The 12,918-nt window shown below is 40.9% G+C and overlaps 1 protein-coding gene across 1 annotated transcript; it reads left to right on the top strand.

The window, feature by feature from the left end:
• The first annotated feature begins 8,604 nt into the window (after positions 1–8,604).
• LOC134217011 (polycomb protein eed-B) lies at positions 8,605–10,654 on the top strand. Its single transcript, XM_062695764.1, has 4 exons — positions 8,605–8,815; positions 8,903–9,036; positions 9,102–9,273; positions 9,665–10,654. Exons 1-4 carry the CDS (start codon positions 8,738–8,740, stop codon positions 10,556–10,558), a joined length of 1,278 nt encoding a protein of 425 aa, XP_062551748.1. The 5' UTR covers positions 8,605–8,737; the 3' UTR covers positions 10,559–10,654.
• Positions 10,655–12,918: the final 2,264 nt, after the last annotated feature.

Raw genomic sequence — 12,918 nt, 5'->3', positions numbered from 1 at the left:
TATTGAGTTGCGCAAAGAGTGAAGCCAAATCTACCTATTTAACTGTCAAACCGTCTACCTATCGAGCAAAGTAAACAAAAGCTTCTTGGTAAGGCGGAAGTATTGTTATCGCCTAATGATTATTATAGCGAATGGACCAATCAATAAGCTAAAACCATCGACCAATACATAGACGGAATGGTGGTCAGTTTTCCGGGCACCACTTTGTACCCCTGGGGAGTGAAATATTACAATAATCACAACCACTCGACCGTTGAGAAGCCCCTCAGTTCGAATCGCGTCAGTTTGACAACAGTTGTCAGTTACTCATTTTTGTTTACTTCTGGTGCTTTTGATTTTTGACTCAGCTCGGTTGTTGAATCAGTTTGGTTGGGAGCTTGATAGTCAAAATTATAAAATTCGTAATCAATTTCGCGTTTAACGCTTGATTTGAGCATCATAAATAGTTATTGATTGTAAGTGTAAGGTGTAAGTCATGTTCGTGGAAATTCAAATCGGTTTGTGCGAATTGTGAACGAAGTTGAAGCCACAACTACTATTGTAGTCCGGTATAGGGCACTGCACGGACTGTTTTGTCTCTTTTTCGCTGCAAAGAAATCTGAAAACAACAAGGCCAGTAAACGTCAAATTTCATGAAGAACGAAAGAGAAAGAGATTCTTCCGTGCAGTGCCCTATAGAGAAAGTGAAGCAATGAGACATCGAAGCAAACCAGTTATTCAGGCATTCCGGCAAGATTGAACAGAAAATTCTCTAAAGGAAGAAACGACAGATAGCCTGTAAACCATCCTATGGCAAAGTGATTCCAGCTGCATTCGCCTTGGTCTTCAACGAAAATCCATTCCAATTGCAACCCCGTTCGGCATGCGTTTATCTGACAGCTAGGAAAGTCAGGAAGTAAATAATAATCTTTAGTCCCGGAAAATAACGCCATAAGTTCTCAAGGTTGGTGCGGGCAGGAAGTTGGAGACACTGGTTGAAAAACGGGACTTCATCTTATTCAGATGGCAGGTGATATATTTTCGAAGCATGCCCGAAATTTGTGCATACGAATTGCATCAAAGTTGGATGGTGGGCAAATACGTTGCTCATGGCAGAAACTGGCTGAGGAATGACATACACTTTGTCCCCATAGGGGAACAGCATCTCAGGCGGTAATTGGAATGTTTTTGCAAGAAGCTTGTATGGTCTCAATCCGAGCGGAAATAAAGTTAGTTTAGTAAAGTAGATGTAGATGCTAATTTCAAGTTATTAATCTGGCGAGTAATTCTGCGAATTAAATCAAGTATGAGGCAATAAAGCAGGTTCAATGGACAACGCAAATTTTGTTTAAATATTTTCTTGTATCGCGATCAACTCGAGGATTTCTACGAGTGAATACAAATTCCGAAAGAAATCTTTTTTCAATTCTAAAGAAAGATAATAAAGAAAATCCTTTTGGGATTCCGAAGGAAATGCTTTTCCGATTCCAGAGGGCATCTTTTCGGGATTCAAGAAGAAATACTTTTGGGTGAGCTTTTGGGATTCCGAGAAAAATACTTTTGGGATTCAAAAAATATATTAAGCTCTTTTAGTGGAATGTATTCAACCGTCTAAGACGAATTAAGTACTCTCCATTTAATTCTACCAATAATTTTCGATATATTTGCAGATACGTATTTCGACCACAACTGTGTGGTCGTCTTCAGTGTCTCGTACTTTATTCGGCTTATGAAGAGCAAGTCGAGTTAAGTACGAGACACTGAAGACGACCACACGACCACACAGTTGTGGTCGAAATACGTATCTGCAAAGATGTCGAAAATAATTGGTGCGGAATTAAATGGAGAGTACTTAATTGACTTTTGGAATTCCGAGAGGAATTGTTTTGAAATTTGAAAAGAAATACTTTTAGGATTCCGAATGGAATACTTCGAGATTACGAGAGCAATCAGTTGACAATTTTGGTCGCTTGTTGTTTATTTAGTGGTTGATTGGAGGTTTAATGGTTGATTGATTGATTGGTGCTTTATTGTTTGAATGCGTATTGGCGGTTTATTGGTTGATTGATTATTATTATTTATTATAATCTTTATTAACGAGATATTCGGCTGTTGGCCGGTTCATCTCATAGGTGATTGATGGATTGATTGATTGATTGATTTACATCGCGCTGAAGGGGCTGACTCGATGTCCACACGATGCATAGCGCACACAATTTCGCTTATGGTCCCTCGATAGCACACAGACGATGATCAAGCGACCCTTACATGGCCAGCAGATGCTGTTTTGAGTCGCTCCTAACATGGAGAACAGACGCTTGATCAGAGTTGCATCTCCGACAAGGTTCAACCCTCCTTCCTTCCGTCTGCATACGACCATATAGTTCCCAGCGAGGTTAGTTACCCGATCTTTCTTTAGGTTGCTCGTACAACGGCAGGTATCACGGGGAGGTAAGGATAGAAGTTGCTGGGTAAGAGGCTAAGGAGGGTAGCGAAATGGTGTCTATTTTATTCCTTCGGGTATTCGTAGTACGGGAAGATCCATAAAGTACGTCACGCAAAAATTGGCGATTTTCAACCCCCCCCTTCCCCCCTTCGTTACGTTTTCCCGGATAAAAATGTACTATTGGTTCAATAGTGTAAACAATTGAATTACTATACAATGAACGGTATACAATAGGATACATTGTTTCTTGATGGTTGCACAGATTGTATCAGCACTGAGGATACAATACATCAACATATTTCTCTAATGTAACAATACTTGCAATTGTTTTTGAAACGTTTTCGTACATAAGATTCATACATTGATAACTTTTGAAACGTTTCATTACATTGCATATAAACTATTTAACAATATTTGCCTCATAGTGCCAAATATGCATTTTTCCCTTTATACTGCATTGTTGAACAGTCACCACTGAGAAATCAAAAATCGTATTGTTTTACTATACAAATACAATACAATCCATTGTATTTTGAACAGTTTTGTTCGGATATTTCAACAATATATTAACCATACACTCTATTGTGTGACGAAAAAAATGTGTGTACCGTACTATTCTAAAATTTGACACTTCGATGTTTATTTTCCCATCGTGGTTAAAATTTTACTCCGAAGCTGACTCATTTGAGTGCTGACAGATTGATAGTTATTCGGAACGAAATGGATTTGGCGCCAATTTTCTCACGAACAAAGTTTAACTATCGAACTGTCAAATCTAACCATGCTCCGGAGCAGGGTTATTTTTAACCACGGCGAAATACAGTCGCGATTCGCTGGTTGGGCCACGACCTCGGCCCAACTAACGAATTCGGTTTTTTAGTTGGGCCAACTGACAGCCATTTGAACACGTGTATTTCGACTTGAACATCACAAATGATGTCCAGTGACGCCCAATCCCGTTTTCCGTGTTTACATTGAATTTTGACGTACGGTTGCTTTTTAGTTGGGCCATGGCCCAACCAGCGGAGGCCCAACTAAAAAGTGACCCAAGTATTAAAATCCCAACCAGCGAATCCCGACTGTAACCATCGAACTGTCAAATTTTAACTAAAAGTTAAACGAATCGGTGGAATGGTTCACAGCCTTAAAGCAAATATAATATATTAACAATATAGTCCACTCTAGCTAAAAACGGGCGAACACACGACGCCAGCGCTCCAAACGTATGGCGGTCGAACTGTTCAATCACAGCAACGCGTGAAAGTGCATCGTTGCTTCGATATCAGTTTAAACATCAAATGTCAAACGTCATACTTATTCAGTTGATTGATTCTACAATTTCTTTGGGAATTTTCAAGAAGCGGAGCAGTTTTTTCATGTGTTTAGGACTGACACGAGCTCTTTACCACGGTCGTTTGACGACAGCAGTGAATAGATATGGTCACCGTTGTGCTATCATCGACTCGACACTATATCGCCGTAACTATTTTCTTTACTCCAATAGGTTCAACATTATCCATTCTAAGCCGTCATAGGTGTCATCATAATCTTCACATCAATGAATGGCCATTAGATAACGAGAGATGCAAGAATCACTAGTTCATCATTACTCCACGATTACATACAAGCTAAACGTACCTCGGTCACGGCATGTTAATAATTAAGTTAAATCAATTTTAAGTAGCTATAGAGTGTATTAAACCGATCGTATTTGTTCAAAATATATAAATGGTTTTGTGACACATGAGTAAAGTTCTTGCTCTATTGATTGACTAATAAGAGAAATAAGACTTATATAAGCTATTCGAAAAAGGTATTAGGAACTCCCCTTACTTTGAAAGATCTCTTTGTTCTGTTGGCCACTGAATACTATATAAAGAAAATGGAATAGTACTTGTCCGCCTTGGACAAGCAAAAACTATACAGGAAACTGTTCGGCACCTTCACAAATGCAGTCTCTCGAAGTGTAGAAATTATCAAAGATCCTAAGCTCGATGAAATGCCTGTCGGTATAGGTATATAAATGTGTACAATGCATCAGTCAAATATCTTCATTAGAAGGCTTATGAAATAAAAAGAAACTAATTTTCGATTTCTCCTAGATTTTATTTTTGACGTTATTTCCTTTTCGATGATCACAAACGTTGTTAACGTTGCAAAGCTTGACACTTCCATATCATAGCATATCATTCAATCAAATGAAATATATAGGACGTAGGCATTTACGAAGACATATTAACGCAATTAATCTGCTTCTGCCAGATTTGTGATCCGCATTGGTAACGTTTTATGTGGTGCGGATCTTCCGATGCTAAGAGGTTTTAACTGTCAAACAGTTGAGGATCGAGGGCAGGAACATTATACCATTTTTTTCAATTCTGTTGATTCTGTTGTTTACTAAACGACAACAAAAATTCAAAGCTACTTTGATAATTTTCAGTGAAACAGTTAGACTTTTAATCACCAGTTGGCGCTTCGCTACAGAAAAGGTGTTCGCCAGTGACCTGTATGGGATAATCAAGAGTGGACTATCTTGTACTTTAAAATCTTTGCTTAAAGGGTTGAACGAAAGTTGCCAACATCATTCAGACTAAGTGTAAGAAGATCCTCTTTGCGCAACTCTATATAATAGACTCTGACCTGAATGATATCTAGCGCTGTTCACAAATCAAGTTTCGCTCAATTTGACATTTTTTGACCCCCTCCACCCCCTCCTTTGTAGCACTTAAAAAAACCTGATCTGTGAAAATAGTCCTAAATAGTCCTTCCCATACGTTGTTCCACGGGCTCAATGCTTGATTTCGACTTCACTTCACTGTCAAAAAAAACCTTGCGAAGTTCATTATTGCATAGATTGCACCAATTTGAAGAATTTTATTTATTTTTGCAAACACGTTGACCATTCCCGTAAAGAAAATTAATTCACTCAATCGATTATTTTTTTTATTTGAGGTCAACTTTTCCAAAGAACCTATATTTTTTTACGCTTCAAAATATTTAAAAAATTAAAAACAAAAAATAAAAAAAAGTTCTGTTTTTCAAGTTTGGGCTAACATTTGAACGAATATCGGGTGATTTTTTCAGGCCGGTTCACACGTGCAGTACTTTTTCGGTCATCCTGGTTTGACCGGGTCCTTGGGCGTCAGAAGCGTGTGTCTTCTTGTAATGATTTAGGTTTAAACAAGCAGAGGTAAGGGGCCGTTCAAAAATTACGTCCAAGGTTTGAGGGGGGGAGGGGGGTCAGAGTTTTGTGACAGTTTGTGACAGGGGGAGGGAGGGGGGTTCGTCTTATGTGACGTCCGTACACAAGAAAAAAATACTGAAAGCATTTTAGAAACAACTTGCATTTTAAAAACATTCAAACTGTTAGTAAGGGACATAACTCACTATGTTATTGTGAAAATAGTGTACGAAAAAAATAAACCACAGTAATCGCTAAAATATAAATGAGACATGTACGTACAGGGGGAGGGGGGGTCAATTATTTGTGACAGTTTGTGACAGGAGGGGGGGAGGGGGGTTGAAAATGCCGAAAAACGATGGACGTAATTTTTGCCTGTCATAAGACGAGTTTATACCATCCCATTGAATTCCACCACTTAAACGTAATTTTTGAACGATCCCTAACAGAACAGTAACAGGTTTTATTGAGGCGTCCGATCACTTTGAGGTACAAGTTGGATCTAAGAACAATATTAATTTTTCCTAACAAATTGTCTAGCGTTGCTACGCAAGCTTTGCAGCTCAATGGTAACTTACCATACGTTGGATTTTTCTCCAGATACAGGCAAATTTCGCAATTTCGGAAATAGTGCGCTGGATTCGCCTAAAGATGTGCTGAACAACGCATCATTTAGTTCGACAGATAAAACTTCGGAAGAAAGTTCCGTTCGGAAGTCCCGACTTGAGCTCTCGCGACAATCGCATTTTTGTCCCATTTTCGGATCTCGCAACTGCATCGCGAGTAGTGCGCATCTATGCCAAAGCCGTGCGCCACCATTCGACATTCGGAAATGGGAGAAAATGTGATTGTCGCGAGAACTCAGTTCGGTTTTTAACTGGATCTACAATACTTTTCCAAATTTAACATGAACTAGAAATACTACAATATGAGATCGGCGAAAACGCCATCTTGTTTCCAATCGAACCGTTGAAAGCGGTTCCAATTCGTCTTGTTTACATGTTGCATCCATGAGAAGCAAGCAAAAAGTTCAAGTTAGGCCAGTATTATTTTCACGATTTCATTCATTTTCATACGTTGCCATTTCGACAATTTTTCACTCCGCCGGTCTCTGGTTATATATATATATATATATATATATATATATATATATATATATATATATATATATATATATATATATATATTTTCGGATCTCGCAACTGCATCGCGAGTAGTGCGCATCTATGCCAAAGCCGTGCGCCACCATTCGACATTCGGAAATGGGAGAAAATGTGATTGTCGCGAGAACTCAGTTCGGTTTTTAACTGGATCTACAATACTTTTCCAAATTTAACATGAACTAGAAATACTACAATATGAGATCGGCGAAAACGCCATCTTGTTTCCAATCGAACCGTTGAAAGCGGTTCCAATTCGTCTTGTTTACATGTTGCATCCATGAGAAGCAAGCAAAAAGTTCAAGTTAGGCCAGTATTATTTTCACGATTTCATTCATTTTCATAAATTGCCATTTCGCCAATTTTTCACTCCGCCGGTCTCTGGTTATATATATATATATATATATATATATATATATATATATATCTATATAATAAAAATGAAATGGTCTGTGTTCGTATCCGCATAACTCGAAAACGGCTGGATGGATTTTATTCATTCCTTCAGCAGCTACATTCGTTATACTTTCCGACGGGTTTATATGATATTTCCTCAGTCGAAAAACATTAGTAAAGTTGAGTAAATCGTGAAAAACTAAAATAAAGATTCGTATGGGAAATTCGCATGGGCAGTTCGCAACGCGCATTTTCGCCTACTATGCAGGACAACGTCTGCCGGGTCGACTAGTATATATATATATATATATATATATATATATAGGGTTGCTAACGTGAACATTAGAGTGGGGCGCAGTTGTATGGCAAAACACAAACTTCATCCAATCAAGTGAGATCAAGGTTTTTCCAAGGTTACGCGTAACAAATCGTTTGCATAGCGAAAAAATATTTTGAAAAATGCAAAAAAATTTCATTATCTTTGAAATAGCATGAAATATACAATAGATAATTATTTATTGCACTGTCCTTCACTGTCCTCGAAATTAAGATCTTTTTCAAAAAATAGCATTTGTTACGCGTTACGCGTAGGGGTGGGGGTGGTTCTGAAAATTGTTACGGATTGTTACGAGGAGGTGGGGGGTTCTTAAAAACAACGTTTTTCGCGTTACGTAATATTTGAACAGGCCCTAATGGAACGTACACACGGTCAAGCAGTTTGACCAACATTGACTCCACCTCTCGTTTGTTCAAATATCCATCAAGTGTTATACCAATAGCGGCATGAACAATCAATTTATTCGACCAACAATATCACACGAACAACCAAAGCGCCAACTTGAGCACAAATCATCAAAAAATATATGGGGGTTTGTGCAACTTCGTTACAAACGTCAAACATGTTCGGCGATCCTTGATTCCGCCCCCGACAACTCAAACCAAAATCAAACCGTTTTGATTTTTTCCAACCGAGCCGTCAACTGTTAAATGGTTGTTCGAACAACTTCACACACGTTCAAACAAAGTAGCAACCGAAGCGTTTTCTTGGGGGTGGAGTCAATGTTCGACAAACTGCTTGACTGGTGTGTACGCTGGATAATAAATATTGTGTATCCGGAATAAATTTATACCGCTTTTTATACCGAAGTTGGATTTTTCTCTCGATACAGGCAACTTTCCCAACTTCGGATATAGTGCGCTGGATTCGCCTAAAGATGCGCTAAACAACGCATCAATTAGTTTGACAGATAAAACTTCGGAAGAAAGTTCGGTTCGGAAGTCCCGACTTCCGAATTCTGTTGGTGCTACGCCGACAATATTCGGCGAGATCCAACACAGCGCAAACACCGGAATCCCATCCCATACTGCAGTATAAACTGTTATAAATATCGACCAGCTCTATTCTACGTCTTGGCGAACTGTCAAGCTTGCCGCTTCTTTTTGTTTTGCTTTCATATTCAAATTGTTTACATCGTAGATCCGCGGGAGCCTTTCTCATCAAAACGCTTTCGGTGTGGTTATTTGCAAATTCCGCCTAAAATACGGTTGCCGATTACTGATAAATAATTGCAAAACATGAAGCTCAGCACAAAAGAAGATGCTACAAACAACCCGGCGGCAGACGCTTCCGATGACGAGGAGGAGGAAGACATGGTAAGTTTCTTTTTCACTTTCATCAAAAACTAATAAATTTTGGAAAGGACGCCAACTAAACACTGACATCATTGATGGTTTCCGTAGCATGACACCTCCAGCATTGGAAGCACCTGTACCGACAACACCTCGAACGGAAGCGAAAGTCATCCAAACCGGAAGAAGCGAAGACGCCCGAAGAAGAAACCTCCGAAGGTAGTTCGTCCTTTGTTCAAATTTGCGTGAGTATGGAAGATGGAATGTGAGTTTGTAGTTTTGGTTCATTTGTTTGGGATCAACATTGCAGGTGCTTCGTAAAAGAGGATCACGCACAACCTCTGTTCGGATGCCAGTTTAATCATAATCTGAAAAAAGGTGAACTTCCGGTGTTTGCAGCAGTCGGAAGCAATCGCGTTACCATCTATCAGTGTCTGGAAAATGGTAATCTTAAACTGTTGCAGTGCTATTCCGATCCGGATGTAAGTGTTTTTATAGGTTTTAAAGTTTTAAGATACGTTTTAAGGTTGATATATTTTTAGTTGAGGTAACACTTAACCGTAGTGATTAAAAAAATATCCGATCATAAATATTCATTCCTAAAATAAGTCTTGGATCCATTGTGAAATCTGCACTTGCTGTTTTTTTTTCATTTTCTGTTTCCTTTACTGCCGTCATATGCATAGTTGTCCCATGTTTGCTGGGATTCCCTATATACATGGGACAGTTATGCGTATAACGGCAGTTTATATTTCAGAAAAATGTGTTTTCTAGATAGAAATGTGATAATCAATTTAGAATTATTCAATTGTTTGCAATGTTACTTCACCATTTAATTAAACATTGTGTAGTAATGAATTACATCGTTGATAGGTTGACGAAATATTCTACACTTGCGCGTGGTCCCATGAGAGCGAAACCGGTCGTCCGATTTTGGCTGCAGCTGGACTGCGAGGAGTCATTCGGGTTTTTAGTCCCGCTACGTTAAATACTGCCAAGCATTATATTGGCCACGGACATGCCATCAACGAAGTGAAGTTTCATCCTAAAGAATTCTATTTGCTGCTATCGGCTAGCAAAGATCATTCTCTGCGACTGTGGAATACTAAGACTGATGTTTGCATAGCGGTTTTCGGCGGGGTGGAAGGCCACCGAGACGAAGTGTTGAGTGCTGATTTTGATATCCTGGGATCGCGGATCATGTCCTGTGGAATGGACCACTCCCTAAAAATGTGGCGTTTGGACACGGACACGATGAAGGATGCCATCAGAGGTAGTTACACGTTCAATGTTTCCAAAGCGGTGTATCGATTTCCGACGGTCAATGAGCACTTCCCGGTTTTCTCGACGAGAGACATTCATAGAAACTATGTTGACTGTGTCAGATGGATGGGAGATTACATTCTGTCTAAATCGTGTGAGAATACCATCGTTTGCTGGAAGGCAGGTAAGATCGATGATGTGGAAATCAAAAACAATGATACCACGACTACGGTTCTGAGCACTCTCGAGTACAAAGAGTGCGACATTTGGTTTATTCGGTTTTCGTTGGACTATTGGCAAAAGTATTTGGCACTGGGCAATCAAAACGGTAAGACATACATTTGGGAGCTGGATACGGATGATCCTGTCCATCCTAGGTGTAGCCAATTGTATCACCCCAAGTGTACGACCGCCATTCGGCAAACGTCCTTCTCGAGGAACGGAGATATTCTGATCTGTGTCTGTGACGACGGAACCGTTTGGCGCTGGGATAGAACGTCGTAGGTCTGTGAATAGCTTGAAAAGAAAATTTCCATTCGACTATCATGTGTGTATTTATTTTTTAAGAATTGCTTATTAATATAATTGTAGAGTCCAAAACTGTGTAAAGTAAAAATAAATCCGAAATTTATTGTCCATTTGAAGTCAATTTTTTACTACGAGGAATATTCTTTTAGGGTGAAGATCAATTTCAATTCAATTTATTCTTTTTTTTTAGCATTTTATACATTTGTGCATTTGTTATTCCTAGCTGAGTTATGGACTACCTTTCAATTTTTTATTTATTACCAGACTAAGGCCGGAGTGGCCTGTGCAATACATAAAAGTCTTCTCCATTCAGCTCGGTCCATTGCTGCACTTTGCCAACCACGCAGTTTACGGGGGGTCCGCAAATCGTCCTCCTTCTGATCGATCCACCTTGCCCGCTGTGCACCTCGCCTTCTTGTTCCCGTTAGATCGTTGTCGAGAACCATTTTAACCGGGTTACTGTCCGACATTTTGGCTACGTGCCCTGCCCACCGCAGTCGTCCGATTTTCGCGGTGTGAACGATGGATGGTTCTCCCAATAGCTGATGCAACTCGTGGTTCATTCGCCTCCTCCACGTACCGTCCGCCATCTGCACCCCACCATAGATGGTCGCAGCACTTTCCTTTCGAAAACTACCAGTGCGCGTTGGTCCTCCACGAGCATCGTCCAGGTCTCGTGTCCGTAGAGAACTACCGGTCTTATAAGCGTTTTGTAGATAGTCAGTTTGGTACGGCGGCGAACTCTATTCGATCGAAGCGCCCAAGTACACGAATTCTTCAACCACCTCGATTTCGTCACCACCGATAGAAACTCGTGGTGGGTGGCTCACATTGACCTCTCTTGAGCCTCTTCCTATCATGTACTTCGTCTTCGACGTGTTGATGACTAGTCCAATCCGTTTAGCTTCGCTTTTCAGTCTGATGTAGGCTTCCTTCATCCTCTCAAAGTTACGTGCCATGATATCAATGTCGTCAGTGAAACCAAATAACTGGACGGACTTCGTGAAAATCGTACCACTCGTGTCAATCCTTGCCCTTCGTATTACTCCCTCCAAAGCGATGTTGAATAGCAGACACGAAAGACCATCACCTTGCCGTAACCCTCTACGGGTTTCGAAGGGACTCGAGAATGCCCTGAAACTCGAACTACGCACATCACCCGATCCATCGTCGCCTTGATCAACCGTATCAGTTTATCCGGAAATCCGTTTTCGTGCATTAGCTGCCATAGCTGGTCCCGATCGATTGTATCATATGCGGCTTTGAAGTCGATAAATAGATGATGTGTGGGCACGTTGTATTCGCGGCATTTCTGCAATACCTGACGTATGGCGAACACCTGGTCTGTGGTAGAGCGTTCACCCATAAATCCCGCCTGGTACTGCCCCACGAACTCCCTTGCAATTGGTGTTAGTCAACGGCATAAAATTTGGGAGAGTACCTTGTAGGCGGCGTTCAGCAATGTGATTGCGCGGTAGTTGCTACAATCCAGCTTATCGCCCTTTTTGTAGATGGGACACATGACACCTTCCATCCACTCCTGCGGCAGAACCTCATCCTCCCAGACCTTGGTAATCACCCAATGCAGCGCTCTAGCCAGTGCTTCACCACCGTGTTCAAACAGCTCTTCTGGTAGTTGGTCAACTCCAGGGGCTTTGTTGTTTTTCAGCCGGCCGATCTCCTCCTGGATCTCCTGGAGATTCGGAGCCGGAAGTCGCATGTCCTGCGCGCGTGCTCCTAGGTTCATTACCATACCGCTACCGTTGTCTGCCATATCGCCATTCAGGTGCTCTTCGTAGTGCTGCCGCCACCTTTGGATCACCTCACGCTCGTTCGTAAGAAGGTTCCCGTTTATGTCAGTGTGGAGTGCCACTTCCAGCTGCTGCGCGTAGTCTTGGGCTAGTCTACCGTCTTGTAGCCGCCCAATGTTAGGCCGCGGCGGACGACTCCGACGCGTGTTGATCACCGTCGAGAGTTTTGAGCGCAGACATACTGCGACGAGGTAGTGGTCGGATTCAATATTCGCACTGCGGTAAGTGCGTACGTTCGTGATGTCGGAGAAGAATTAATCGAACCAATTAGTTCACTCTTGGTTCACATTGAGTTCCAAGCCCCTTAACGGAACTTTAAAGTTCACTTCGGTGCTCCCACTATACAAAAAGTTACTTAAAATGCGAACTGATTAAGCCAAAACATCCCATCCCATTGATTGTGTTTTCGTAGTATAGATGCAGTCTCTTTTCTTCTGCTTTTCGTTTATGGAACTGTCAGTGTGGATCGCACCCACTTTTGGTTGCTTGGCACCGCTGTTATGGAAAACTGCTGTAACAGAATAA

The sequence above is a fragment of the Armigeres subalbatus genome, chromosome 2 (genome assembly GCF_024139115.2).
Source record: "Armigeres subalbatus isolate Guangzhou_Male chromosome 2, GZ_Asu_2, whole genome shotgun sequence".
NCBI classification, from domain to species: Eukaryota; Metazoa; Arthropoda; class Insecta; order Diptera; family Culicidae; genus Armigeres; species Armigeres subalbatus.
The sequence above is the reverse complement of the archived record's forward strand: the minus strand, read 5'-3'. Positions and strand labels throughout refer to the sequence as shown.